The sequence below is a fragment of the Aethalodelphis obliquidens genome, unplaced genomic scaffold, assembly GCF_003676395.1.
Source record: "Aethalodelphis obliquidens isolate GAN/ISIS:26980383/991018 unplaced genomic scaffold, ASM367639v1 scaffold69, whole genome shotgun sequence".
Lineage (NCBI taxonomy): Eukaryota > Metazoa > Chordata > Mammalia > Artiodactyla > Delphinidae > Aethalodelphis > Aethalodelphis obliquidens.
Window position 1 is genome coordinate 4,740,186 of NW_020838013.1, and position 27,399 is coordinate 4,767,584.

General features: G+C 59.2%; 3 protein-coding genes across 6 annotated transcripts; all 3 read right to left on the minus strand.

The window, feature by feature from the left end:
- Positions 1-46: 46 nt before the first annotated feature.
- On the minus strand, positions 47-13,338 carry PITPNM1 (phosphatidylinositol transfer protein membrane associated 1). Of its 2 annotated transcripts, XM_027089803.1 has the most exons (24): positions 13,173-13,338; positions 12,109-12,227; positions 10,405-10,619; positions 10,198-10,319; positions 9,770-9,994; positions 7,981-8,307; positions 7,808-7,903; positions 7,617-7,724; positions 6,836-6,897; positions 6,492-6,742; positions 5,985-6,174; positions 5,778-5,885; positions 5,384-5,541; positions 5,091-5,296; positions 4,467-4,637; positions 3,635-3,799; positions 3,258-3,406; positions 3,022-3,132; positions 2,468-2,584; positions 2,106-2,254; positions 1,870-2,019; positions 1,606-1,789; positions 1,184-1,312; positions 47-550 (listed from the first exon to the last, which is right to left on the minus strand). In XM_027089803.1, exons 2-24 carry the CDS (start codon positions 12,184-12,186, stop codon positions 287-289), a joined length of 3,735 nt encoding a protein of 1,244 aa, XP_026945604.1. In that variant the 5' UTR covers positions 12,187-12,227; positions 13,173-13,338; the 3' UTR covers positions 47-286. The 2 variants fall into 2 exon arrangements, with proteins under 2 accessions (XP_026945604.1, XP_026945605.1); XM_027089804.1 differs by lacking the exon at positions 4,467-4,637.
- Positions 13,339-14,524: 1,186 nt separating this feature from the next.
- Positions 14,525-16,921, minus strand: CDK2AP2 (cyclin dependent kinase 2 associated protein 2). 3 transcript variants are annotated; one of them, XM_027089809.1, is made up of 4 exons: positions 16,210-16,921; positions 15,804-15,904; positions 15,584-15,716; positions 14,525-15,054 (listed from the first exon to the last, which is right to left on the minus strand). In XM_027089809.1, the coding sequence occupies exons 1-4, from the start codon at positions 16,289-16,291 to the stop codon at positions 14,987-14,989; spliced, it is 384 nt and encodes a 127-aa protein (XP_026945610.1). In that variant the 5' UTR covers positions 16,292-16,921; the 3' UTR covers positions 14,525-14,986. The 3 variants fall into 3 exon arrangements, with proteins under 3 accessions (XP_026945610.1, XP_026945611.1, XP_026945608.1); XM_027089810.1 differs by lacking the exon at positions 16,210-16,921 and adding an exon at positions 16,068-16,200; XM_027089807.1 differs by lacking the exon at positions 16,210-16,921 and having other exon boundaries at positions 15,804-16,055.
- Positions 16,922-21,867: 4,946 nt separating this feature from the next.
- Positions 21,868-26,252, minus strand: CABP2 (calcium binding protein 2). Its single transcript, XM_027090363.1, has 7 exons — positions 26,196-26,252; positions 25,462-25,635; positions 24,854-24,884; positions 23,784-23,918; positions 22,971-23,080; positions 22,711-22,858; positions 21,868-22,107 (listed from the first exon to the last, which is right to left on the minus strand). Exons 1-7 carry the CDS (start codon positions 26,250-26,252, stop codon positions 22,082-22,084), a joined length of 681 nt encoding a protein of 226 aa, XP_026946164.1. The 3' UTR covers positions 21,868-22,081.
- Between the last annotated feature and the right edge of the window lie 1,147 nt (positions 26,253-27,399).

The window sequence follows — 27,399 nt, forward strand, 5'->3', positions numbered from 1 at the left end:
GGAAACTGGGGGCTGGGCTGCCCTGTGATGCCAAGCAGGCGGGCGATCAGGTGGGATGCAGGTGGTGTTTATTTTCATGGATTTACACACACTGGAAAAGCCTCTGGGCCCTTGCTGCTCCCTCCTCCCACCCCCAGGGCTGGGTCCCCCAACATGAAAGGGAACTAACACCGAGGGGCAAACAGAGATGCAGGATGTGGGGCTGGGGGCCCAGCCTTCCACATGCGGCCACGTGGGCCTCTCAAGTGTGTGAGTAAATAACCCAAGTCCAGCCACAGTTTGGGCCTCACTCTTCGCCGTCTAGCTTGAGGCTGATGCTTCGGGCCTTGCCTCGCGCCAGGGTGGTGGGCGGCGTCCCTGGGCCCTCCCGCTCTGCCTGGCTGGGGCCCCTCGAGCGAAGCAGCTGGCTCTGCTTTCGGAGGAAGTCCACAGGGGCAGCCCCGCCATAGCTGCTCTTGGCCAGGGCGGCCCTCGAGGGTCCCACAGGGGCATGAGGGTGGGAGCTGGCCTCCAGTTGGCCCAAGTGGGCCACATAGCCATCTGACAGGAACTGCGGGCAGAGGTGGGCAGGGATGAGGGGATGGCTGGTCTCAGGCCCACACGCTGCCCTCACCTGTCCTCCCCAGGGTCCTGGGCAGTGCTGGCTGCATAATAGGCCTGGCACAGCCTGACCAACCCCAGGCTGAGCCAGGGCACCTTTATTCCTGGCTCTGCCTCTCTCTGGGTCTCATCTTGAGTTTCCTCATCTGTAGAATGGGATTTTGGAGGAAAACAACAGCAACTAACGTTTAGCAAGCACTTGCTTTGCGCCCAGCCCCGTGCACGCTGATATGCAGTAAATCACGTGCTCTTCATGATAGCTGTTGAGGTCTGGTCCATCTTATCATTTCCATTTTGCAGACGAGAAATTGAGGCTCAGAAAGGTCAAGGCCTATGCCCAGGACCGTGCCAAAGTGGAACCAGTACTCAAGGTCTTGAGCATAGTATCAATCCTGGCCTGCCCAGCGCCTCCAAGCTGCTTGTGACCCCCATCCTAGGAGGAGCCCAGGTTCCCTGATGCCAGCCATCCTTCTCACAGCCGCCTGCCTTAGGTGCTTCCTAACACACGGGTGGTCCTTCCGGCCCAGACCCAGGCTCCCACTCCCCAGCTGGCTCGCAGTCCCCACCTTCACTTGGTCCTCACCTGGCACTGCGCCTGGAGCTTCCGCACGGCGCGGCCCACGATGTAGGTCTGGCCCGGGGGTAGGCCCAGCGCCGCATATACGGCCACATCTTTGGGGGACCCGTAGCCGGCCACGATGTTCAGTTCCACCTGTGACCAGAGAGGCCAATCAGCAGCCCCGGGGGGCGGAGTCGTGAGGCAGGGGGTGGGGTCTGGTGGGCATCCGGTTCAGAATGTTTCGGGTCGAGGCCATATGGTCTACTTCACCAGGTCCGGGTGGGGTCGGGACCGGCCGTATCTCTCTAGTTGGCCCCAAGGACAAGGGGCCCCTGGGACCACGAGGGCCTTGGCGGTCTGTTAGGTTCGGGGGCCGATGGGGGTGAGACCAGATGGGCCTCCTCCCGGGGCGACGGCGGGGAAGGGACCCTCCCCAGTCGCCGCACCTCCTGCACCAGGCTCTGCAGAAACACCGCCTTCTGGCGCAGCGGGTCGTGGGTGAGGCCATCGCAGAAGGAGACTACGCCGTGGGGGAAGTTGTGCTGTGACAGCCAGGCCACCACGCGGTGCTTCTGCATGTCGGGCCGGCCCGTTACGTACACGATCAGGTAGCCCGCGTCCTGCCAGTGCCTGCAGGGTGGGGCGGCGGTCAGCTCCACGCGCCAGGGGTGGAGACCAGTCACCACGGCAAGCCGGGCGGCCGCTCCTACCTGACCACGTCCACGGCGCCGGCGCGCACCTTGGGGTCGCTGCCCATGATGGAGACGCTGGCGGTGAAGGAGCCGTCGATGCTGAACACCACGGCCTCCGTGCTGCGGGCCACGACCGTCAGGCAGCACTCAGCGTACGTGTGGTCGCCCCTACGGCCCAAGGGCTGCTTGAGCGACATAGGGGCGGGGCCCAGAGGAGCCCCACCCCGCAGAGGCCCGGCCCACCCCGCGCTCACCTGACCACCATGCGCACCGGGTAAACGCCGATACCCAGCGCACGCTCCATGGGCACCGGGAAGGTGAGGCGGCCCGAGCTGTTGGTGACCTCGGTACCAAAGTGAATCCACTTGCCTGACAGCGGCTGCGTCATGATGTAGATGTCCACCTAGCAGGCAGAGGGGGCGAGAGGGTCCCCCTGACGCTGAGCGGAGGAGGGCCGAGGCGGGCCTGTTGTTGGGGGAGGACGGGGTTGGGGGCTCAACCTAGTGTGACTGGGAGCTATCCGTGGGACAGGAGGCAGCACCCGGACCTCCCGCTTGGGGCGAGTTCGGCCCGAGGGCGGCCGGTCTACCCGGGACTGAGGCCTCTGTGTCCTTACCTTCTCTCCGGTGAGCGTGACCACGTCCAAGGGCCCGTACATGAAGCGCCCGTTCAGCACCTGGGGGCGGCCCTCGCACACCACCGTGTCGCTCGCCCGGTGGTTGGAAGTGACGTTCTGGTGGGAGGAGACGGCGTGAGCCCGCAGCAAAGAGGTGACAGGGATGCGGGACGTGCTGGTGAGGGGGACCCGCGCTCAGACTGGGGTGCTTGGCCTGGAGGAGGCGGGGTCGCGGCGAGAGAGGGGCGAGGCCCGAGGGATGGGCGCTTTTGCTGACCCCGATCTGAGGTCATGAGGGCCTCTGTGTGGAGGGCGGTTCCAAGGGGCCGGAGGCATGACAGGTTGGGGTGCAGAGGATGAGGAGGTGGCGGGATGGTTAAGGGAGGAGACCAGTTGGTACCCAGGGGCGGGGCCGAGGCATGAGGAGGTGGGGCCAGGACCCAGGACCCAGGGTCAGCGGGCGGGATTGGACCCCGGCAGGTCTTGAGGGGCGGGGATCCTGGGGAGAGTAGGCAGGGCCTCGCTCTTGAGGGCTCGAGGGGCAGGGCACGTACCCGGATCTTGACCTGGGTGCGTTTGCGCTGCCACTTCTCCCTGGGGAAGGCCGGGCTGTAGATGGACGGCTCCTCGCACTCGGCCAGCTGCGGCTGCTCCTTCTCCATCACCTGCGAAGAATCAGACCAGCAAGGCCACGTGAAGGGGGGAAGGGTGCCTGGGGCTGCCCCTCCCCCAGCCCACGGCTCCCTATCATTGTCCGGTTCCCTCTCCCACCCCGCATCCCTGGGCCCACCTGGCGCAGGATGAAGGCCACCACATCCGCAGACTCCCAGTAGCTGGCGTGGAAGAGGTGGGGCAGCGAGACGGTGGGGAAGGCGGTGAGCGCCTCAGGGCAGTACAGCGAGTAGTCAATCCGCTTGGTCCCCCACCAGCGCTCCAGGACTGTACGGCCACGGTGGGCAGTGAGTCAGGGGTGGCCTCCCACCCCATGCCCACCCGTCTGGCCCCTAATGCTCTTCCCTCCCTCTTTTCTGCCAACCCTGCTGAGTCTGGAGTTGGGTGCTAGGGCGCACTCATTCCAGAGCAAACGCTTGGGGCAGGGGTGTTTCAGCTGGGCTTTGAAGGTGGAATAAGTATTCCCTGCCCAGGCTGGGTGGCTGGCTGACTTACTCTTAACCACCTCACTGGTGGTGCTGGGGGCAGCTGGCTGGGCTGGCAGATCACTGCCTAGCTCACTGCCCTTCCAGAAGGCTCCGCTGGTAGAAGTGGGCGTTGAGGGCACCAACATCTCCAGCTCCTCCAGAAAGAGGCCTGAGTGGGTCTGCAGAGTGTCAGCTGTGGGTGGACAGGCGACCTCAGTGGCGGGCTGGGCCAGGCCACCCTCCTGTCTTCCCACCCAAGGTTCCAGGACAGCCTGGCCCCCATCCCTCCCCCATCCCCCCTGCCAGCCCTCCCTGGTTGGGTCTTGGCTAAGGCTGAAGTGCCCCACATCTGGGTGGAGGTGAAGGGTGGGGGCAGCCTCTCCTGTTAGCTCACCCCAACAGCCAGCCGCATTCCTGCCAGCATGACTGCCGCCACCACCTGGACCCAGGCCCACTTGTCTCATGGGGCCAAAGGGCTACTCACTCGCATGCACATGAGTACACACCCCAAACCAATACACGAACACAAGTGCATGCGGAGACACAACGCATCCCTACACAGACACAGCAGCCTCTCTCCCCGCTGGTGGTGGGCAGCTGCTCTCAGTGTCACCACCTCCTCCCTTCAGCCCAGTTGTCACCACTGCCCCCAACTTCTGGGCAGAGAATGTTAGAGGGTCTTGGGGATCCAGACTGCCCAAGGGGCCAGGGGAGGGCTCCCTGGTCCTGGGAGTGGTGACATGAGAGAGTACCAATGATGTGGGAACTACCTCATGTCTTCTTGGGAGAGGGGGGCCCACACCCATCCCTCACTGTTGGTGCCGTCCTCTTTCTCCCCTTTATCTTGGTTGGCGGCATACCCAGCAGCAGGGATGAGCCGTCTCCCAGGGGGAACTTCTGGTAGCGCGGCACAGCCAGTGGGGCGATGGCCTGGAACTTGGGGGCCAGCAGGGGCTCAAGGCGGGAGGCACAGGGGTCGGCCGCATGGAAGAGGTTGTAGATCTGCTCACAGGCTGGCCGCATCTGGGCCACTGGTACCCAGAAGATAAAGGGGGGAGGGGATTCATCTGGGCATACTGGGAGGCAGGGGTTGTGGGAAGCGGCACCCTGACATGCTGTGTGACCCTGAACCAGCACTTCCCAGACTCTACTCCCTGGGAGGTCCATGGGAGTGCTTAAAAGTGAGACAGGTCTCTCGGCTAAAAAGAGATCAGAGCCTTCGATTTGCTGATGTTCAAGATGAAGCGTTCCCCATGCCTGTTGGACCCCCTCTCATGAAAGCATCTGTGGGTATGCATTCCTCCTGGTGCACTTTGGGACACTTGGCCTTGGCAAGTCCCTTCTTTCTGGGCCTCAGGTTTTCCCTCTCTAGCCAAGCCATTTATTTGTACAGTGGGGAATGGTATAAACACCCCCATTTCAGATGAAACAAAGAGGAGATGGGGGAGGGGCAGGTGAAGCCCACCCCCACCCTGAGGGCTCACCCTCCAACGTGGGCATCACGGTTTTCCGCAGAGCCAGCACCAGGCCCAGAGGGGAGCCAAAGAGGAAGAAGCCGGAGACCTTGAAGTCAAGGCGGGTGGCACTGGTGAGACCATCAGGAACCTCAGAGGCGGCAGCGGGTGGACAGGAGGCTGTGCTTGCCCGTCTGGGCTCCCCAGAGGAGGTGGCTGAGGGGACCGTCTGCAGGCTGGGGGAGGGCGGGAGGGTGCTCAGTGCTGCTGCTTCCGCAGCCCAGCACAAGCCCAGTTTGGGGTTGATGGGGCAGGAATGTCACCTGTTTTGAGAGCCCTCGGGCTCAGGACTGGCCATGTCGCTGTGGGTGTGCTGGGCAGGCAGCACTGAGGGCTCTGGGCTGGCCCGGCCCAGTCCCTCCACCCCATCTGCCAGGGGATCCCGCACTGGGCCAACCTCCGGGGAGAGCAGCTCATTGTTCTAGACGGAATAGGGGACAGAAACAGCCTTAGGACTGGAGACAGTCGATTTCTACTTATTTGGAAGTGAGGAAAGAGGCTTGGGGGTTGGGCAGGGACTTAAACAAAGAGTAGAGCCCCAGAGGAGGTGGAATGAGGCAGCAGGGGACAGGCCGGAGAGAGGTCATATTCCAGGGGCAGAGAACTAGAGCCGGGGAGACACCGGCCTCCTGGGGAGGCAGGTCCAGCCACACTGACCATGCTTCCGCGGCGGCTGCTGCTGCGGCTCCCAGTGCCTGCGCTGGCGCTGTGGCAGAGTGCGTCAAAGCCCAGGATTCCACCGACGCCATCCCCAATCAGCACCACCTGGGTGGAAGGGCAGCGCCATCAGGAGGGGCTGCAGCAGAGGCAGGAGGATGGGGGGCTCCCGCAGCAAGTTCCCTGGGAACATCCCTAACTCCTGACCTGCCCGCAGAAGCCGACACCCTCAGACGAGCGCAGGAAGGCGGCATAGGCCTGGTTAGTGCGGGCAATGACCGTGGCCACAGCGCCCTGGTATCGGGAGGATGAGGTGGCCAGCAACGGCAGGGCAGCCAGTGGAATGTGGTCCTGGGAGCGGGACAGGCTGTCACCGTCATGGCTGTAGGGGCTCAGGCTGTAGGAGGAGGGGGTATAATGGATGGGTGGGGGGCCTCCAGGCCCTCCACTGCCCCCTCTAAGTCCCCTTGACCTGTTGGCAAGTCCTAGCACTGGAGGGCCTTTGTGGGGACCGTCAGTATCCCAGAGGCCTTTGTGATGGAGCCATTGACTAGAAACTGAAATCCAGCTGGGTAGGTGACTAGCCCAGGTGTTTGGCTTCCTGGCCTCCTCCCCCTCCCCCCATGGGGCCTCTCTGGTCTCAGGAGCCCCCAAGTGGCTGTCCACACCTTGGGGACCCTGTGTGTCCCCCACCCTCCCATCCCTGACCAGTACTTGGAGACAAGGGCATAGGCAGCGGCGCAGATGGGTGGGCAGGGCACCAGGCGCAGCGCCACGTGGCCCAGGGCCTCGGGGAAATGGACGCGGGTGATGGCCTCGAAGGCCAGGCTTAGCGTCTGCACATCCGCCTGCTTGGAGCTGGTGTCTCCAGGGCCTGAGTCTAGGATGTTGCCGCTGTGCAGGATGAGGAAGAGGGCGTGGACTGCGCATGTCTCCGCCCCCAGTTCCCCCGCTCCATCCGGGCCCTGCGGGGCACAGGGGGGGTGCCAGGGATGTCAGAGCAGTGGCCTGGCCGGTGGGTGGGCAGAATGAGACGCGGGGTGGCCGACCATACTCACTTCTGGGTCCCTGGGTGCTCGGGCCCCGTCCCCGATATCTTTGGTGGACTCGGTTCCAGGGTCTGCAGGATGGGGAAAGCCAGTGAAGGGGACTGAGGGGTCTGTGGGGATCCCCTCATCTGGTACTTCAGGTACCCCTGCTCTGCTGTCTGCCTGAGCACCCGCCCTCGCCCCCCATCTTCCTCTGACCTTCTCCTCTCACCCGACTCTCCCAGGTCATTTCACGTTTCTGCGTCTTTGCACATGGCCAGTCCTGCTGCTGACAGGCATGCGTCTCCGCACAAGCCCTGTTTGCCTGGAAAATTCCTTCTAATCCTGCCCTGTCCGATATGGTAGCCACTAGTCACATGTGCCTACTTAAACTGAAATGAATTAAAATAACAATACCAATTTCAGTTCCTCAGTCCCACTCGCCACATTTCAAGTACTTGCTAGCCACATGTGGCTAGTGGCTAGAACATTTCCATCATCTCAGAAAGTTCTTTTGGACAGAGCTCGTCCAATCCTTCAAAATCCAGCTTAGACATCACCTCCCACGTGAAGCCTTCCTGGACTCCGAATGAATTCCTCCATTCTCTGTGCTGTGTCTGAACCCTGAATACACGCCCCACATCCATCCACCCACCCATTATCTGCTCATTACTCGTCTGTGTATTTAATGAGCACCCTTTCTGGACTGACATTCATCTCAGGACCCCATTAAACTTAGGAATGAGTTGTTCTCCAAGTCCCCACCGCATACGGAGTGCTGGTGGCTGGCAACTGGATGTGGGATCTTTACCTGGCGCCCCTTCTGCCTCCATGGGGCAGGCAAAGGCGTCGATGAAGTCATTGGAGTTCCACTTGGTCATCTCCTTGGGGAAAACCTCGTCACTGTCCGAGAAACCTTCTGAAGGGACGAAGGGCTGCGTCATGGTTTGGCGGGAGCTGCTCAGGGACCCCCCCTTCCCCTAACAGGTCTGGGGTGCTGACCGTGGGCATCAAAGAACTCCTCCTCAGAGCTGTTCTCAGAGTCTCGGGCGATGTTCTGCATGCGCCACTCGGACAGAGTCTGGGGAGACACGCCCCCTGCAGGGCCACATTGGCCTCAGCCTGGGAGTCCAGCCTGAGGGCCGCTCCCTCCCGCCCCTCTGCCTCAGCCTCACCTCCATGCTGGGACGAGTAGGAGGAACGGGAGGACGAGGACCACTGCTTGCCGAAGCTGGCATTGGGCGAGGCATCGGGGCCTGGGGGCACCTCGGGCCCATCGGGGGTGCCAGCACGGCTGGTCCCAGCCCGGGCCTCAGTGCTTGGCTTCCCGGGGGGCTGGGCCTCGGGCCCCTCACTGCCTGTGTTGCACTTGGCCATGCGCTGTGCCAGCATGCGGGCGGTCTCTTCCTCCAGTGCCCGGATGTCAGCCATGCTTAGCTCTGTCCACTCGTCCTGCCAGCACCAGGCCTGGCGGTGGGCCCGCAGCATCACCCGACGCAGACCTGTAGGCGCCCAGGCATCAAAGCCATGCCCTCCCCACCCACACGCCCCAGCCCCGAGTTTCCCTGCCACTGCAGCCACATGCCCAGCCCGTGAGTTCAGGTAATGGCTCCCCTGGGCACACCACCCACCCAGGGCCACAAAGTATGGCAGGGTGAGCACTGTCCGGGAGACGGGAGTGGAAACTGGCATTTGTCTTCCTGCCCCACCTCCCTCCCTGCCCACTGCCTCTTTTATCCCTCTGGACACCCCAACTCTGAGCGCTGAGCCCACCCCGACACCCTGGGAAGCTGGGAGCAATGTTTGTTCTTTCAGCTGGCTTCCTGCTGATTTCTTCACAAGAGTTAACAATTAAGGCGTTGATAGTTAATGAAATTGTTGATGGTTAATGAAGGTGTTAAGAGTTAATGGAAGTGTTGGCACTTAATGAAGCAAAACATGATACCCATTCTGGGATATTTTCATCCTAAGCAGAGGACTAAACTTAGAGACTTCAATATCTAGGAAATAAAGTCATAATGATTGAATTATTGTTATAAACTTCTGGAAGGAAATACACCAGAATCTTAATAGTGGTTATATGTGGGTGAGTTTCATTTTTCTAATTTGTGCTCTTTGGCATTTTTCCAAATTTAAGATACGGTGCCTGTATTACTCTCTGAGTTAAATTTCCTCATCTGTAAAATGGGAATAATAATTGTTCTTACCTTGAGGGGTGTTGGGGGTGTTAAAGGAGATCTTGCATGGGAAGTGATTAGCAGAGAATTGGGCATGTGGTGATCAATATTAGCTTTTTACTATCTGGCCCAACCTCTTCCTCATTTACAGAAGGGAAAATTAAAGCGCAGAGATGGGAAGTAGCTCCCTGGAGGAGAGTTTCCACGAGGGTGGTGGAATGGAACCCAGGTCCCTGGACACCCCCATCCTTCTACCTGCAGGTAGTCTACCCTCAGACCTGGGAGGTGGGGCAGGGCTGAGCCACAGGAACTGTGGGGTTAGTTTTAGGGGGGGCATGAAACAGGGCCTCCTGGATAACAGGGCCAAAGGATGGGACTTGGAGAGAGCAACAGAGTCACAGCTTTGGCCTGCACTCCTTAGCGTGTTGCAGGTTAGAGCTGGTGACCCGCCTGAGAGCCTCTAAGTCTCGCTTGACCCACAGAACACTGGAGAGTCTTAGAATTTTAATAGATGAGAAGCAGCATCTCTGAATGTCAGAACCGGCATGGACCTCAGAGATCACGTTGTCAGCTCCTTGCCTGCCTGACTCTCACCTGTACCTCAAGGCTAGGCTCCCCCAACCCCTAGCTAGGCTGTGCGGCTCCCCTCTGCCTCAGTGCCCACCACATCAAACGGAAATGACGGCTTTATGTTTCTGTGTCCCCAGTAGACTGAGAGCATCCCTGGCTCAAACGCGCGGCCTGGTGCATGCCGAGTAAATAGAACCTCACAAGGCTGGGCACTCACCGACATCGTGGATGAACTGCTCAATCTTGGCCTGCATGCCCCAGTAGCGGAACTCAACCTTGCACAGCTTATATGCGCACATGAGGGGCCCCGTCTGGGCTGCTGTGCGTGCCCAGTCATCAGCCAGTGGTCCTCGGCCTGTCTTGGCCGAACGGTACAGCCGGGGGTCTTCTTCCACTTTGTACTCGCCTGGGGCCACTGCATCCCGCACAATGTCGATGGTATCTGGGGGGGTTCCGGCAGCGCTGAGCAACAGCAGCCCCCTCCGGCCCCTGCCACTCCTCCCCCACCTCGGGATTGGGGGGGCAACTTTCCATGCACAGGAAGCCTAGACCGGGAGAGAGCTGGGACTTGTCAGAGGCCGCCTGTTGAGGTGGCAGGTGTCCTGAGAGGGGCTCCACGGTCCCCCCGCTGGCTCCAGGCCTCACCCAGGATGCGCTGTCTCCGCTCAGCCCCACTCAGGTTGAAGACATTCGGCTGCTGCCCCCCATCAGGCAGGTAATAGGTCTCTATTTCAATGGAGAATTTCTCCACAAAGGGGCAGGTGTACCTGGGCAGAGGGTGGGGGTGAGGGTCACGGCTGTGCCCACCAGTGCTGTTCCCCTCCTGGTCCCAGACCTGCCCCACCCACTCACCGGGTGCGGGTGTAGGGATAGGCATTCCAGGATTCCTCCTCCACCTGCAGGGCGGCCTTGGGCAGCAGTGCCCGGAACCAGCCTGGGATGTGGGAGCCCACGTGGTACACCTTGTGTGTGTACTGCCCACTGCCACCGGGCCCATCCGTGTAGGGCCGGTTGGCCAGGATCTCCACGCCACTGCCCTCACCACTTGACTCTTCTCGGCTCTTTTTCTGCAGCCCAGGGCAAGAGTAGAACGGGCAGCTCAGCCCCAGATCAGCTCCTGGGATGGGATCCCAAGCTAGGCCTGGTCCCCTGTGTAGCTCTGAGGCCCTAGTCCCAGCCGTTCTAACTCTCTGAAACCTGACCCTGGTCCCCTGTAGCTCCTGGGGTCAGGATTACAGCCGCTGTCCAGTCCCCTATGGGGTTCTGCAAGCCAGGACTCATTCAGTCATTCAAGTATTTGTTGTCTGCTCTATTCCAGACATTGTTTGGGATTATGTTAATTGGGATCTGTTGATGTACAGAACACAGACCCCTGCTTGCCCCTGTGCAACGTATGTTCCAGTGGAGGGAGATAGATAACACACAGAAAACAAAAAAAAGCAAATTAGAAGGTGCTAAGTGCTGTGGTAAAAAGAAAGCACAGAATAGGGTAAGGGGGATAGGGCTGGGGGTTGCAATTTTGATGGGATGGTCAGGGAAGGCCTCATTGAGAAGATAACATGACCTTGATCTGAAGATGACCTGGGGGAAGGGAGGGTGCTGAGCAGGTGTGAGGTGGGGGCACTATTCGAGGCAGAGGGGAAGCCAGTGTAAGCTCCTGAGGTGGGCGCATGCTGCGTGTGCTGCTGGCCAGGGGCCAGGGTGGGTGGGCTGGAAGAATCCAGGAGAGTAAAAGGGGCCCCCACCTTTCTAGGACCCCAACACCAGCTCCTGCCACACCCCTCATAGTCGGAGAGCACTCAGATCCCGTCCTTACATAGCTCTGGAGTTTGAACCTGGCCCACTTAACCCTCTGAGGCCAGATCCCGGCCCCCTTGCCTGCTCAGACTCTGGTCCCACATTTCTGGGGAGCACGTCTGGAACGGGCACCAACCCTCTCCCCTCCCTGAGAGCCTGCTCTGGCTCATTCTTCCCGACGTCCAGGGCCTCTACCCCCTTCCTCTTAGCCCAGACCTCAGCATCTGGGGTCCCTGCCTGCTCCTCTCTATGACAGATTTGGGGCCTGATCCTCAGCCCATCTCCCTGACCGCCTGGGGCTACCGAAGTCCTGCCAAGGCCCTCTGGGAACCCCTCCCAGTCTTTCCCTACCACCTGGGACCTGCTCCTCACTTTCTGCCTCCCGCTCCTTTGCATCCTCCTGCGCTCCTTTGCTTACTCCCAAAGGATTACACATTCTAAGGAGGATTAAAGGAGGTCAGATGGGGGCTGAGCGCCCAGGAGGGGCTGGGCACTTGGGGTGGGGAGGCACCACTAGGCCCTTCTGCCGCTCTTCCCACAGACTTTAACCACCACCACCCCTCCCCCACATCCGACCGGGGAAGCTCGCTCTCCTCCTCTGGCCTGAGCCCTTCCAAGCCCCAGAGCGGGACTGGAGGGGAACTGAGCTGGGCCCGGCCCCTGGTCCCAGGTGCGGCCTGCGCGCTCCTGCGGACACCCAACATGAAGCATACCTCCCCCCACCCCGCGCCTTGGTCGCCTACTTCCCACCGCCCTCACCTGGATCATGTAGAGCTGGGCCACCTGGTACTCGTCCAGGCTCATGGGCAGCAGAATGTGGTACTCCTTGATGAGCATCCTGAAGGCGCTCGGCCGGCGGTGCGCGGCCTCCGCTCCCGCTGGCGCAGGACACCGCGCGGCCGTCAGTGCGGGGCGGCGGCGGCGCGCGGCCCCGAGCCCTGCGCGAGGGCCGAGGGGCTCGGGCCCGGCGACCCCATGCCCGGGCTCGCCGCAGGGGAGGCAGAGGCGAGCCCAGCTCTGCAGCCAGCGCCGCGGGGGGCCGGGAGCCTCGGCGAGGCTGAGCGCTGACCTCTTTTCCGCGCAGCCCCCGCCCCCCGCCCGCCCATCGCCACGGCAACCGCGCGCTGACGCTGGCCCCCCGGAGCCGCGGGCTCAGGCCGGCGGGCTGGCTGGCCAGCCTTGCCTCTTCGGCCGCGTCCGCGTCCTAGCCCCTCGGAACGGCATCCCTCAGGGACCCGCCCCCAGGAACCCCCGGGCCCCTCCTTCCGGGCCCGCCTTCCACAACCGGCCCCTCGGGGCCCGCCCATTGCATCCCTTTCCCCGAGTCGGTCCCGTGTCCCCCACTCTTGGACGTCCACTTAGAACCTTGTCCCCTGGGGTGTCTCTATGCGGAGCAGCCCCGTGCACCCCTCCTCAGCATCTCTGTCAGTGTTCCCCACCCCCCGCCCCCAAACCTACCTTCAAAGACCAGATAACTAACACCTCCGGCCGCTAGACCTGCCTTCCCCACCCTGGCCGGCAGCCCAGTCCCCAACTCTCCCCTTCCCAGCATCCTTTCTGGACCCCCGGCACTTGTCTACGCAGCCGCCCCAACATCCTTCCCGAGGGCTGACCCCTCTTCGGGCTGAGGCAGAAGTATCCCACGGGCCCCCGCCCTGAGAGACCCCCTCCGTCCACCTGCGCCCCGGTTTCGCCGCAGCCCCTACCTACACCTCGCACCCACTGAGCAGGCGAGAGGCCCCCGTTGTCTCCACTTCCTTCCACTCCCCGGCGTCCCCGTCCCCCGCCGTGCTCTTGGCCCGCCCGCCAACGTCCCGGCTCACCTCTAGTTTAGGGCGGGCGCCCCTCACCCGTTACGGGCTGGGGCGGACGGGCGGCGGGTCAGAGCCCCCAGCGCCCCGAGCCCCGGCCTCGGATTCCAGCGGTGGCCGGACCCCCTGGAGGCGAAGCGCGGGCCCATGGCCCCGACCTTCCTCCAGGTCTGCCCGCCGGTGCCCCTGCTGTCCCTCCCCGTCGCCCGCCGCGTCACTGCGGCCGCCCCGCCTCCTTCCTGGGCCCGGCGGCCCTCCCCCCCACCCGGGCCGGGTCCGGGCAGCCCCGCCCGCGGCGGAGGAGGGCGGCCCCATTCTTCCTTCCCCTAGGCGGCGGGGGAAGAAGAGGCCCTTCTCCACAGGCTGGCGCTTCTCAGTCCCGCTGTATTCTTTGGGATCCCCAAAGCACTCTGGGTTCCCACCTCCACCCTGGCCCAGCCCTCCTGTGTGCTATGGAAATATGACAGAGTCCCATTCCCAACTTCCCAGGCCCTTGGATCCTGAGGCCCAGGGCGGGGGAAATGCCTCCCCGTCCAAAGTGCAGCCAGAAGCTGGTCTCTGACTTGCCTCTACCTAGCTGGTGCGGTTCCAGTGCCCCAGACCTCTAGGGTCATTCTGCCACACACACAGGCAGAGGCCTGCAGTCACTCCAAATCTTTGCGCTAGTCCCTGAATGGGGACCCGTGGCTTTCCCCACCTATATCTTCTGGGTCCACAGTCCGGTCAATGGCCACCAGATCCTGCGCAAAGGCTGAGACAGCCTAGGGTTGGGCTCGTGGGACCACACCCAGTCAGCTACAAGGCACTGGGACAGTGTATGGCAGCACCGAGCTGGGTCTCACCCATGTTGGAAACCAGTTCTCTCTCCTTGACTGTTTCTCAGGTCCTGTGGGGAGGGAAGCAGCAATGCTCCCTTTCTTTCCTCTCTGAGGACTCAGAGATGGGGTGTATTCAGAGCCTCCAGGGCTGATTCCGAGCTTAGGATGTTAGGGCATTAAGGCATGTGAGGGTGTGGCTTAAGTGAACTGGCATTTCCACCAGCTAGGCACTGCTAGTCCAGGGAAAGAACCCTCTAGGCTCAGGCTGGAGACAGTGCCCTCCAGCCGTGGAGGCAGCCAAGGCCCTGCGCTGCCCCCTGGTGGCATCACGTGAGGGAGGGCAGGGCGCTCGGCTACTGGAGCTCAACCCTTTCCACTACTTACAGCTGGAAGGCTGAGGGCCAGAGAAGGGCAGGGTTCCACTCAAGGTCAATGGACAGTGGAGGCAAGGCAAAGCCAGGCTCCGTGGGCCTCTCTCCCACCCACTGCACCCCACCTTCCGCCCATCCAGGCTTAGCAAAAGCACCAGACTCAAAAACTACGAGCTGAGAGAACAACTCCAAATTATCTTTTATTCATACAAAAAGGGCATATTTAGCAAAAGACACACTGAGAAAAGAGTCGCCACGGCCCAGGAGACAGGGCAGGGAGGTGACAGGCCTTCTGAGGCCCTGCTGGGGAGAAGGGGTCTGGGAAAAGTGGTGAGAAGTCCTGGGTAAGTGCTGAGTGGTGGGGGCCACAGAAAGGAGGAAGCTCCAGTTGGATCAACACTGTTGGCAGGTCATGGGTGGGATTCACAGTGACCTCGCTGCTAACTCTTTTGGGGGTTTCCAGTTAGTGCTGCCGACTGGAGCGAGAGCCGCCCACTGGTTCCTGGAGGGCACCCACCAAAGGACACAGAACAGGAAGCCCAGGATGGGAAGTGCAACTCGGGGTGAAGGCCAGGGAGAAGCAGGTGCTCTGCAGTGGCCAGGAAAGGTCCAGATGCTGAGGCGGAGTCGAGTCCTGTTACGTGCGGGCATTCCGCTCTGTCTCTGCCAGGCACTCTCTGACTAGCGCCCGGGCATGGATGATGCCTGGGGTGTGGATGCGGAAGTAACATACAGGATCTCAGCGACCCTCCAAGTCCCAAGTTCACCCGCCAGTGAAAAACACCCTCCCTCTCCATCCCCTTCCCTTTCAGTAAAAGGGACTATAATCTAATGAGGGGCTGGATGAGATTAGAGGTTTAGAGGTTAATCCTCAAATATGCCCTGTTGAAATACAAACTCCCAGGTCCTTCCCTGGAAATTAACTCAATGTCAATTCAATTTAAAACGCCTCTCTGGGGGACTTCCCTGGTGGTCCTGTGGTTAAGACTCCACGCTCCCAATGCAGGGGGCATGGGTTCGATCTCTGGTCGGGGAACTAAGATCTCGCATGCTTTATGGCGTGGCCAAAAAAACACACAAAAAAACCCAAAAAACCCCGCCACTCTGGATAGTGACCCTGGCCCGAGTCCAGGCTTGGCTCAGGTGGCCTCCAGATGTCTTTCCTTCCCTACCTAGTGAAGCACTGTCCAGTGTTTGTCTCCCGGGCAGGGGCGGTGGGCCTGGCCTCACTTACCTCTCTTCAGGCGCTCCATGGCGCTCTTGCTACCAGCATAGGTGGGCCGGATCTCTTTGCCCATCTCCTCTATGACCGACAGCAGGTCGGTGTAAGTGCTCTGGGAGCCCTGGGCGCCAGGTGGTTTCATTGCCTATGTCAAAAGAGAACAGGGCAGTGAGCTCAGGCCAAGAAGGGGCCCCCAGTCCCCGTCCATAGGCAATCCCTCGGCTCCACTCACCTGCACATAGCCCATGGAGGGCGGTCCAAAGTCGTTAAACAGTGGTCTGAAAGGGGCAGCGGCTCCTGGCACCGAGCCCGACGGCGATGGGACACTTCCGGCTGCAACATGCGCCAGTAAGAGGTCAGCGTGGGGCAGGGACGCCTCGCCCCGACGTTCCAAGCCCCGGACCAGATTCGCCCGATTCCCTCCAAAGGGCTTCATTCCAGGCTGCTAAACTTCAGGACAAACCCCTCCCCCTGCGCCTCACCAACAAGCCCTTACGTGACCACGCCCACTTCACAGGCCAGCGAACTGAGGCTCAGCGAGGGTAGGCGGCAGGCCCAGTATTGCAGAACTCAGGCCGTCTTCTCTTCGAGACCTCGACCGCCCGGGCAGGCAAGCAGGGGTGGAGCTGGATCCTCACCTGTAGGGACCGGGGTGCCGGGCCCAGGGGTGCTGGAGCCGGGGGTGCTGCTGGGGGCGGGGGCGATGGGTTTGTAGGACATCCCCAACTCCTGGGTGCGGCAGACGCCGGCCGGCCGCTCCTCCCGGGTTGGCTGCCTGGCCGCTCAGCCGCGCTCTGATTGGCAAGCCGGCAGCACGCCCCTGGTAAATAGAGCTCAGGCCGGAAGGGCGGGCGGGCACGAACGCTCCTTCACTCCCGATTGGCGCGCGAAGATGTCACTCGGGCCTTCTCATTGGCCGAGACCGGCCCCAACAGGCCGCAACCGCTGCTGATTGGTCTCCGCCTTCCGGACCTCGCACCTGTCTGCTTCGGATTGGGCGGTGGCCGACGCCCTCCGCAATTGGCGAGTTCGCGGCCCGGGCCGGCGCGCTCTCAATCCGATTAGTCCCAAAACCCGAGAGGCGGGGCCTCGGAAGCCTGGACCTGGGTCTGGTCCACCGCGGTTCGCGCCGAGCCGGGCTTCCCGGGCTTGGGTGCCGCCCTCGCGCCTCACTCACGTTGCTTCGTACGTCAGCTTCCCGCTGCCCGGTCCCGGTCCAGCTGGGCTGCTGTCGCCAGCGCCGCCGCCGTCGCCGCCGCCGCGCGCGCGCGCGCGCGCGCGCGCCTTTGCTCAGCTCTGAGTGCCGGAGGACGCAGGGCTTTGACGTTCCCAACCCTGCGCCCCACCCCGTGCGCTTTTACGTCACCTTTCACCGGTTCAGCAACCTGTCCTCGATCGGCGCATGCGCCCTCCTGAGGCCTCCGTCTGTTCCCATGGCAACGGGTCCGTCACCAACGCTGTTGATGCGCCTCTTCCTCCCAATTGCCTGGACCTCGGGTCTAGGCTGGTGTAAGGTCCAAGGGCGACCTCAAAGGCTCCTCAACCTGCACCCCACCCCCCACCCCCCTAAGGCCCCACGCCGGTGCCTCATAATGACAATAGCAGGAACAGCTAACCTTGAATACTAAACTGCAGGCCGGGCCCTGTACCATGCGCCGTCCTGGATCATGGACTACAGCACCATCTGGAGTCAGACTGACTGTTCGAATGTCACACCACCTCAGCTAGCGATTTGCCCTTGGGCAAGTTACCTCAATAGGCCTCAGCTTCCCCGTCTGTAAAATGGGGACGCTAATAATAACTATCTCTTAGGGTTGTTGTGTGGATTAAGTGAATATTCATAAAGTGCTTACTGTTTCATTCTCCTCAAGCATTTGTCAAAGAGTGAGCTTCAATCACGAACATTTTTTTAATGATTTAAAAAATCATTTAGGAGGTCAGGGGATCCCAGGATGGAACGCAGAATATGACAAAAGAATCAAACTGTATCACAAATGTATGAAACAGCTTCAGTGAAGGGAGTGGGGGAATAAGGTGCTAGTCTGAAAATGAGGGGTGTCTGTAAGAAAAAGACTAAAAGCACTGCACATAAGCACTGGACCCTAGTTGATGACGTGGTTTCCCATGGGGGTACGGGTTAACAATTCGGAAACCACTACACATGTACACTGGAATCAAAAATTATGTCAGTGTAGAGTGGATGATTTCTCACTGTTGGAATGAGAAGTTACAGGTAAGCGAGGAGGAGGCGGCTAGAATGATCCATGTGGTAACGGATTAGAGTTGGAGGTATCAATAGGAACTCATGTTTAGCTTGATATAAATACAGTTGGTTACATACAGAAATATTTTAAAATTTCTATGTTCACAGGTGAGTATACATATATATCTCATCACTCTATCAGCTGAGAGGGCCTAGAAGCAAGCTTGCACCCAGATCTTGGTTTCGAATGCCATTCTCCAATAAAATGAAGCAGGGTTCCTTGGAGAAATGGCAGATTCTAGGACTGGGGCAGGAATAGACAAGATGATTCCGAAGCATCTAGTTGTGCCAGAAAGTAAGAAAATGCTAAAATGAAATAAAAACCCCCAAACCCAAACACCCACAATAATGGCGGTATGTCAGAGGGACACAGGAGCCAACTGAAAGAGCTCCCAATGGCCCAAGGTAGAGCAATTTGAGCAAGAAAATAAAATAATAGTACTAGATTATAACTTGTATAAAATAAATATCTATGAGTCCATATTGATGTAAAAATGATTGCGCAAATAAATAAATGGAGAAGAGACAAACTTCCCGGACAGAAGAATTTCAAGTAATTTATGTAGAAACTCAGCCCTTAATGAGGTGAATTATAATGCTCCACCCCCCTTAAGCGCGGGCTGTGTATAGTGACTTCCTTCCAGAGTATAGTATGTAACAGGAGAAAGAAAAAGAGTAATTTTACAGTACAGAAACCTGACAAACACTACCTTAAGCCAGGTGATCAAGGTCAACAGCATCAGTGATATCATGTTGATAGTATGCACCCTTCATATGTTGGGATGAGAACCCCATTCTAATCGTGAGAAAAACATCAGAAAAATCCCAATTTAGGGACATTCTATAAAATACCTGACTGGTCCTCCTCAAAACTGTCAAGAGGGACATCCCCGGTGGCGCAGTGGTTAAGAATCCGCCTGCCAGGGCAGGGGACACAAGTTTGAGCCCTGGTCCGGGAAGATCCCACATGCCGCAGAGCAACTAAGCCAGTGCGCCACAACTGCTGAGCCTACTCTCTAGAGCCTGCGAGCCACAACTACCGAGCCCGCGTACCACAACTACTGAAGCCCGCGCACCTAGAGCCCATGCTCTGCAACAAGAGAAGCCACGGCAATGAGAAGCCCGCGCACCGCATCGAAGAGTAGCCCCCGCTCGCCGCAACTAGAAAAAGCCCGTGCGCAGTAACGAAGACCTAACGCAGCCATAAATAAATAAACAAATAAATAAAAAATTTTTTTAAAACTGTCAAGATAATTTAAAAAAACAAGGAAATTCTGTAAAACCATCATGACCAAGAGAAGCCTAAGGAGACGTGATGCCTAATGTAACATGGTGTCCTGGATGGCACTCTGGAACAGAACAAGGGAAAAAGTGATAAAATCTGCATAAAATGTGGACTTCGGTTAATGTGCCGGGATTAGTTCATCAGCAGTGACAAAGGTACCATTCTGACGTAAGATGTTAATAGAGTGTCGTGGTTAATTTTGTGTGTCAACCTGACTGAGTCATGGGGTGCCCAGACCTTCGGTCAAACATGATTCTGGGTGTGTCTGTGAGGGTGTATCTGGATGAGATTAACATTCATTGAATCTGTGGACTAAGTAAAGCAGATGGCTCTTCCCAATGTGGGTTGAAGATCTGAATGGAAAAAAAAAAAGGCTGAGCGAGAGGGAATTTTGCCTGCCTGACCTTTGAGCAGGGTCATCAGTCTTCTGCTCTCAGACTGGAACTTACAACATTGACTTTTCTGGTTCTTGGGCCTTCGGGCTTGGGCTGGAACTGTATCACTAGGTCTCCTGTGTCACCAGCTTGCTGAATGAAGATCTGGGGACTGCTCTGTGCCCATAATTACCCAAGCCAATTCCTTACAATAAATATCTTCACATACCCACACACACACACACACACACACACACGCACGCACACACACCCCTCCTATTGGTTCTGTTTCTCTGGAGAACCTTGACTAACACATAGGAGAAGCTCGGTGTGGGGTATTTAGGAGCTCCCTGTCCAATATTCAAAATAATTCTGTAAACCTAGAACTACTCTAGAGTACAATAAGTGGATTAATATCTTTATCTGGGTGATGGTTACCCGGTGCACACACATGGAAAAATCCACTGAGCTTTACATTCGTATACGTTACTGAATGTATATTATACTCCAACTATTTAAAGTGGACTTAAGGTAAAAATCTCAACCGACAGCTTCTCTTGGAAAACCAGAAGATGCCGTCGCTCCAGCCTGCTCCAGCTGGCAACAGTCAGTGGAGTTGGGTGGCAGGTGCCCCCTTTAGGCGGGGAAGGGGCTCTTGGCTTGCACAGTCGCTGCCTGCTTCCTGTTCCTCCCAGGCCTGCTGCCTGCTCCAGCTGTGTCTGTTTGGAACTTCTGAGCTAACAGCCTTTCTGGGGTGGGAGGGCACGTGTGAGATTTGGGGCAACTGTGGGCACTTCTGATGCCAGCAGACACAGGGCAGCCAATTAAGGTCATCCCCCCAACCATCCCCCCTCCCTTGCTCCAGGCACAGGGCCTGACAAGCTGGGGCCCGTGGGAAGGTGACCTTGAGCCTGCTCTGGTCTTCCCCTGGCACCTGTCCATCACTCTCCCCAGCCCCTGCAGAGGGGACAGACCTCTCAGGCAGCAATGCCATCTGTGCCGGCCAGTGGAGGGTGGTGGGAGGGCGTGTGGGCCATGGCTCCCAGACAAGCTGCAGGGCTGGGGCAACTCCTCCTCAGCCCCAAGCCTTCCAGACTGGCAGGAGAGATCACCCAATTGAGGATTAAGCATTAATTGTGATCTGCCAGGCAAGTGGTGCTGAGGCTGCGGCAGCCAGCCCTGGCACCTCGGGGTCCAGGCTCCAGGCTGAGCAGAGTGCCGGCGGCTGCCCGCCTGCTCTGTCTTAAGGCCATCTTGTTGGCAGTAGCAATGCTGAGGACCAGCCACGGGCACTGAAAGCTCCTCCCCCTTCCTGACCTGGACATCAAGCCCATCGTGCCTCCTGGCAGGTGGGAACAGCGTCTGGTCAGGCAGTGCTTGAGGAGGCTGAGGCCTGTCCTGGGTCTGCTCTGACCTGGAGGCGCCCTTTCTTGTTGGCACTGTGATTTTAGAGTCCCCAGGCCTGGGTGAAGTCCCACCTCTGCTTCATCCTAACCTGTGTGACTGTATGCCAGTTCCTCCCCGGAGCCTTCTGGTGCCAGGCAAAGGGGCCAGATCAGCCTGGGGGCAATGAGGGATCGTGGCCAGTTTCTAGAGTGTGACAACACGCAAATGGCATTTCGGGAAGAAAAATGTGGCAGCACGCGCTGCATGGCCTGGAGGGGAGAGATGGCAGTGGAGCTGAGTGACCTCTAGCAAGTCACTGACACCCGGCCTCTGGGGTTCCTCAATATGGCACATGGGGTTACAAAGACCGTGGCAGGGCTGGAGTGAGGAGATGTGTCATTTGGTCTCCCCCGGAGGCAGACACTAAGCTGAAGTTAGGGACGCAGAAACGAGGACGCACGGTGAAGCAGGATTGGGCAGACAGCTTCCGATTCGAGGCTGACCTGACCACACCTCGGCTAACCTGGAGGGGAGCTCGGAGCGGAGACCACCTATGTGCTCGGTCCGTGGCTGGGGGCTCCCGGGAAGAGTGAGGTATCAGCCCCAAAGCTGAGGTATGTCCTGAAGAGGCCTGTCAGCTCACTCACTCCTCCCAGCCGACCAGCAAGTTCTTTTTTTGGAGGGAGCACCGCGCAGCACCCTTCTAAGAGGAAATGGGATGGAGCTTGGGAAAAGCCCTCAGGCATGTGCTCCTCTCATGTCATCCTGGGTCCGGTGGGAGCCCTTCACAGGATGAGGGGCCACCGCGCACCCAGCTCTGGGAGAAGCAGCTTGTGTTTACTCATCCGGGGACGTTTCCAACACTTGCTCCGGGCTGGGTGCAGGATCCGGGGAGGGCCCCTACCCACCCAAAGTTCACAGTCGAGGGGACTTCACTTTTGGGGGCCAAATACCTGCAGGGTGAACAAGTGAGTGGTGAAAGCTGCTCAAAGATGCTTTATTGTCAGAGAAATAGAGACGGGCGAGGGGGCTTGGTGGACGAGTGGGGGTGGAGGTGAGGGCAGGCAAGGGCATTGCACACAGGCCGGGGCAGGGAGGAGAGGATGAGGGTCCCAGCTGGAGGCGAGGGGCTCCGGGAACACACTGGCAGGCAGTGGCTCTGGTGCCAAGTCCTGTCTGCTGCCTCCAGCTTCTGTATAGGCTCAGCGAGACATCATTCGCACAAACTCTGCCAGGACAAAGCCAACGTTTTCTGGTCTGCTCTCTGGACTCCCCAGGAGTGAGGCTAATATACTGGCCTTGAGGTGGGAGGGAGTGTGGTCAAGACAGGGCGTGCAAGGGAGTCCCCTGAATCTGGTAGGGAATAGGCCAGGAAGAGGGGCTTCATCTTACAGGGAAAAAAAACCAAATCTTGTAACTGAACCTATTTTCCTCTTTGCTTTGGCTGCTAGGAAGCCAGGAACACTCTGGGGCCTACCTTGGAGAATTTCTACACACTGATTTTCCTTGGCTTCCTATTTTTATTTAATCCTTTTTTCCCTCTTTTGGGAATGAAGCATAGAGAAAGAGCTGGGTTCTGGGTAGGCTGCCCACATTCAGATCTTGACTCCATCCACTTCTTTTGCTAAGCACTCACGCTTCCCTAAGAACCGACTTTCTTCTCCTGCTTATGGGGATAAGAGTTCCTTCCTCCCGGGTTTTCGTGATGATTACCTAGGAGAGGACACAGGCGTGCTTAGCACAGCGCCTGGCACACACGGATTAAGGCTCTTCCTCCGTTAAAACCCTCCCAGGGCGAGCGGTCCTGAGCTTGGTGAGCGGTGGACGGTACCTTCAAAGTCGACCAGGCCGTCCCCGTTGAGGTCAATGTCATGGAAGATCTCGTCCACCTCCCGCTGGCTGAGCCGCTCTCCCAGCAGGGCCTTCAGGGCCGCCCGGAGTTCACCCAAGCTGATGCAGCCGTCCCTGTTGGTGTCGAACTGTGGCGGCGTTGGTTGCGGCATCAGGTCACAGACCGAACCGTTCATTCGTGCAGCCCCTCACTCACAACAGACAAGCAGCCCCGCCCCCTCCAGCCCCGGTGACCCCCACCTCCCGGAAGGCGTCCCGCAGCTCCCTGACGCCAATCATGTCCGCAGTCTCCGCCAGCAGCTTGGGGCCCATCAGCTCCAGAAAGTCGTCAAAGTCCACCTTCCCGCCACCTGGGGGCCACGCCCATCAGAGACCTGGGACCATCAGAGACCCCTGCCCAGCCCTGGCGCCCTCTGCCTTTTGTCCTTCCCTTCTGGCCTGTGTCCCTCTCCCCTGCCCCACTAAATGGGCCTTTCCCTCCCTCTGGGTCTCACAGGCTGGGTTATCTGTGTCTCCTGAGGGCTTTTCTTAATTTTTCTGAAGAGTTCAGTTGGGTTCAAGTCCTGGCTCCAATGATCTGACTTTGTGACCTTAAGCAAGTCACTTAACCTTTCAGAGACTCAGTGTGGAGAATTTCTACACACTGATTTTCCTTGGCTTCCTATTCTTATTTAATCCTGTTTTCCCTCTGTTGGGAATGAAGCATAGAGAAAGAGCTGGGTTCTGGGTAGGCTGCCCGCATTCAGATCTTGGCTCCAACCACTTCCTTTGCTGAGCACCCACGCTTCCCTAAGAACGGACTTTCTTCTCCTTATGGGGATAATAAGAGTTCTGCCCTCATCTAAAAAGTGGGCATGATGGTCCTTGACTCACCCACATCCTAGGGGATGGTGAGATTCTCTGGAGGCAGAGAGCTTGCCTTGAGAATGACCAAGGTCCCGAGCTCTGGGGGCCAACCTGTGTAGACACCTCTGTTCCCTGGGCTGCCCAGCTGCCCTGGCCATGGGCATGGCCTCTGGAGAACTGGGGGTGGGGCAGGTCTCAGGCACATACTGATTTGCTGTGAAATCTCGATGAGCTCCATCTCCGTGGGCATGTAGCCCATTGTCCGCATGCAGGCTCCCAGCTCTCCGTAGCCGATATAGCCGTCCCGGTCTCGGTCAAACTCCTGGAAGGCGGCCTGCAGCTCTGCCAGGCAGGGCAGAGTCAGTCCTTCCCCCACGTCACCCTGGACCCCATCCTGGATTGGACCTTCTCCCCTTGGTCCAATCATTTCCTCTTTCTAAACACCCATTTCTCTTTGCTGCCTCAGGGCCTTTGTACATGCTATTCCTTTAATTCATTCTGCAAATATTTAAGGAACATCTGCTATGTGCCAAGCTCTGCTCTAGGTACTGGGAATATGGCAATGAAGAAAGAAAAAAAAGGAAAGAAAGAAAGAAAGAAAGAAAGAAAGAAGGAAAGGAAGAAAGGAAGAAAGGAAGAAAGGAAGGAAGGAAGGAAGGAAGGAAGGTAGGAAGGAAGGAAGGAAGGAAGGAGAAAGAAAGAAAGAAAGAAAAGAATGAATGAAAAAGAGAGGAAGGAAGGAAGGAAGGAAGGAAGGAAGGAAAGAGGAAGGAAGGAAGGGAGAGGGAGAAACAAATCCTTGATCTCATGGAGCTCACATTCTGGACACTCTCCCCTCCTCTTTGGTCCTTAAGTCACCTAATCAAGGAGGTCTTCCCTCTCAGTTCAGTCCCCTCTGGCCCATTTGTTCACTTCCTTGAGAGCACTTAGCACCATTTGTACTTGTAGTTGACTTATTGACGTCTGACTCCAGAGGACACAGGCCATATCTGTCCAGTTTGTCACGTTTCCCAGTGCTCAGCACTGGGCCAGGCACACAGTGGGCACCCAGGAAGTGTTCGCTGAATGAACAAATAAAAAAAGGGGACCGTGACCCACCTGGCAAGTGGGACCAGGGAACTGACAGCTGGGGGTTCTCTCAACCCCTCCCTGCTCAGTCTTGTCCCCATATTCTCGCACGGATCCCCTGCGGCCTTCCTGCTCCTCCTGGAGCCTGCTCAGGCCCCCACCCAATGCCCCGCACTCCGGAAATTCTAGTTCTTTCCCCAACCCTTTACCTTCAATCTCCTCTGGCCGCAGCTCCCGGTCCTGAGGGGACACAGAGGGGTTAAGAATTCCCTGGACCCCCCCAGGCACCTGCATCCCTTCCTTCTTGTCGTTTGGGGCCCCCTACAACATGCAGGCACAGGGCCAGCAGTGACACTGCTCCGACCCATTCCTCCCACCATTCCTGTTGATAGACCTGGGCATCTGGCCCCTCTTCCCTGTTCCCCGTGCCCACCCTCCTCTAGGGCCGGAGCTCCATTAGCCAGAGATGGATCTGGGGTTGGGCAGAACCTTGGGCTTGGCCATGGGGGCCTCAGTGTCAGCATATGTCCCCCTTGTTCTCTCTGTCCCTCTCCTGGGAGCCCTGTCCCCTCCCTGACCATCCTCTTGGTGGCTGTCTCTGCCATTTCTCTGGATTGCTCTCGGCCCCCTCTTCTTTCTTTCCTGGCATGTTTCCCTGGGTCTCCCCCGTGTTTGATCCCATGTCTGTTTCTCCACTCCTCTCTGCCCCTTATACCCCTGGGTCTGTGTGCTTTGCTCTGAGATCCCCACTCAATCCTCTCCCTCCACTCAAGGAGAAGGTGGGCACGGGCGGCAGGCAGGTGGTGACCGTACATACGAGCTGGGTGGCGGCGATGCTGGGCCGCAGGAAGACGCAGGCAGGCCCCACCAGGCTACTGAGTATGGAGTAGCAGCCCTGAACACCCGGCCCAGGGCTCCTCTGCTCCTTGGGGCTGGGGCCCAGGCCATGGCGGGACCCCCTTGGCGGGGAGCCAGGCCACTGCCAGCAGTCCTGCAGCAGAGCTGGCCATGAGCTGGGACAGTGACCCCTCTCCCCCCTCCCTCACCAGCCTCTCCCGTCGTTAGAACCCAGCACAGAACAGTGGACCCTCACCATCAGCAACACTCTATGCTGGAAGGGTCCACCCCCTCACTGTTCAGTTGGGCAAACCGAGGCCCAGAAAAGGCAAGAGACTTGGCCACGGTCACTCAGAAAGCCAATGGCAGAGTGAGACCCTGAGCTCATGTGCTGAGTCTCCCAGGCCAGGACTGACTAGCAGAGGGCAAGGGTAGCAGCAGGGATGGGGCAGTCGAGTGGGCAGCTGGGGGCCCTGACGAGCTTTGGCGGGGGAAGCCCAGTGGTCTACAGGAGCCAAGACCAGGATGGGCCAGAGTTTGGGGGCTGCCAGGGAAAATCTCGGTCTAGGGTGGTGGGAACCCACCCCTCCATCGCCCAGCTGCGCTGTAACCCCAGCTCAGCCTCTCACAGGGCTCTGCACCACCACCCCCCACCAGAACCTTTCAGGGTCCAGCCAGCCTCCTGGCCTTGGCTTTCCCCCTTGACACTCCTACCTTAGGCCCCCGGTGTTGGGGCCACTTGGCAGAGTTTCCCATGGGCCCTTGAACCATGCCAGGCCTGGAGTCCTGGGGGTAGCCCAGGGCTGGGCCTCAGCGGATGCTGTGGGCTCCCCCCAGCCCCCAGCCACTCCCAGTGAGAGTCTGGGAGCACTGCAGGGGATTTTCCTAGGGTTTTGTGGGGAGATTGGGCATGGGTGGGCAGGCGGGGAGCCTTGGGCACAGGGGCTTGGGTCCTAATCTGGGATTATCTCTGAGCATCTCTGCTGGTGAGGGGGGCCACTCGGGGCATAAGGCCCCCCTGGAAGGCACAACCTCCCCATGCTCACTCCTGAGGGTCTTCCAGACACTCCCTCTCCAGGACCCTCTCCACCCCCCACTACCCCTAATCTCTTCTAATCAGGAGAGATTTAATGTCTTCAGAAGCAGGGCCCGGACCTGGGAGGAGGAAACCAGGTGGCTTCTGTGCTAGAGCAGGCTGGGTCATCTCTCCCCAGAACAGCAGACCCAGGAAGCCCCTGGCCCTCCCTGTCGGACCCTTGCTCTCACCCCAGAGCATCCGCCCAGCCAGCCTGCTCGGCACACCTGCCTGGACCTGCCCCCTGCCCCTTGTACTTGGGCAAGGAGCCGAGGGCAGCTGACTTTGGGCTCTGTGGGCTGGAAGCAGGCCTCAGTGAGGGCAGAGGTGGGGAGGGATGCCAGCCTCCCTCCTGGGCAGCTGGGTGGCTGCTGCCCCCTCTGTCACTGTGCACGTCCGAGGTCCCCTCCCTGGGCTCAGCCCTGGGTTGGCCCAGCGGGCCACGGTTGGGGTGTGGCATCCCCACTGTTCCCTCACGACCCCCCACCTGAGGATGGCTCCGCACCCCGGCCCCCTTTACCTGCCCGTAGGCGGCCTGCACCTGGGTCTCCAGCTCCTGGAGGAGCACCCGCCGTCTGGTGGCTGCTGGGTTGGCAGGGGCCTGGCTAGGCCCTGGAGTGCCCTCGGAGGGGCTGGGGTCCCCCGTGGGGAGGCTGCCATCTGCCGGGCCCTGGGGAAGGGCCATGGAGACAAGGGCTTGGCACCTCCTGCTGGCTGCGGGGCACTGCCCCACTCCGCTGTCCAGGGTCCTGCGGAAGGACAGCTTAGTGGGCAGCTGTGGGTGTGGTCCCCACAGGGTCCCTGCTACTCTTCTCCCTGTTCCTCGCTCCGCGGGCTGATGGC

Excerpts from the sequence above, each read along its gene's own strand:
- PITPNM1 (XM_027089803.1), bottom strand. The coding sequence starts at position 12,186 with ATGCTCATCAAGGAGTACCACATTCTGCTGCCCATGAGCCTGGACGAG. Across the intron at positions 5,886-5,984 it reads GTGTCGGCTTCTGCGGGCAG|GTGGTGCTGATTGGGGATGG; the intron begins GTCAGGAGTTAG and ends CCTTCCACCCAG. Across the intron at positions 1,313-1,605 it reads TGCAGAGCCTGGTGCAGGAG|GTGGAACTGAACATCGTGGC; the intron begins GTGCGGCGACTG and ends CTCTGGTCACAG.
- CABP2 (XM_027090363.1), bottom strand. The coding sequence starts at position 26,252 with ATGGTTCAAGGGCCCATGGGAAACTCTGCCAAGTGGCCCCAACACCGG. Across the intron at positions 24,885-25,461 it reads GCATCGCCGCCACCCAGCTC|GACCGGGAGCTGCGGCCAGA; the intron begins GTATGTACGGTC and ends GTGTCCCCTCAG. Across the intron at positions 22,859-22,970 it reads TGCGGGACGCCTTCCGGGAG|TTCGACACCAACAGGGACGG; the intron begins GTGGGGGTCACC and ends ACGCCGCCACAG.
- CDK2AP2 (XM_027089807.1), bottom strand. The coding sequence starts at position 16,007 with ATGAAGCCCTTTGGAGGGAATCGGGCGAATCTGGTCCGGGGCTTGGAA. Across the intron at positions 15,717-15,803 it reads CCTCCATGGGCTATGTGCAG|GCAATGAAACCACCTGGCGC; the intron begins GTGAGTGGAGCC and ends CTTTTGACATAG. Across the intron at positions 15,055-15,583 it reads CATGGAGCGCCTGAAGAGAG|GCATCATCCATGCCCGGGCG; the intron begins GTAAGTGAGGCC and ends TCCACACCCCAG.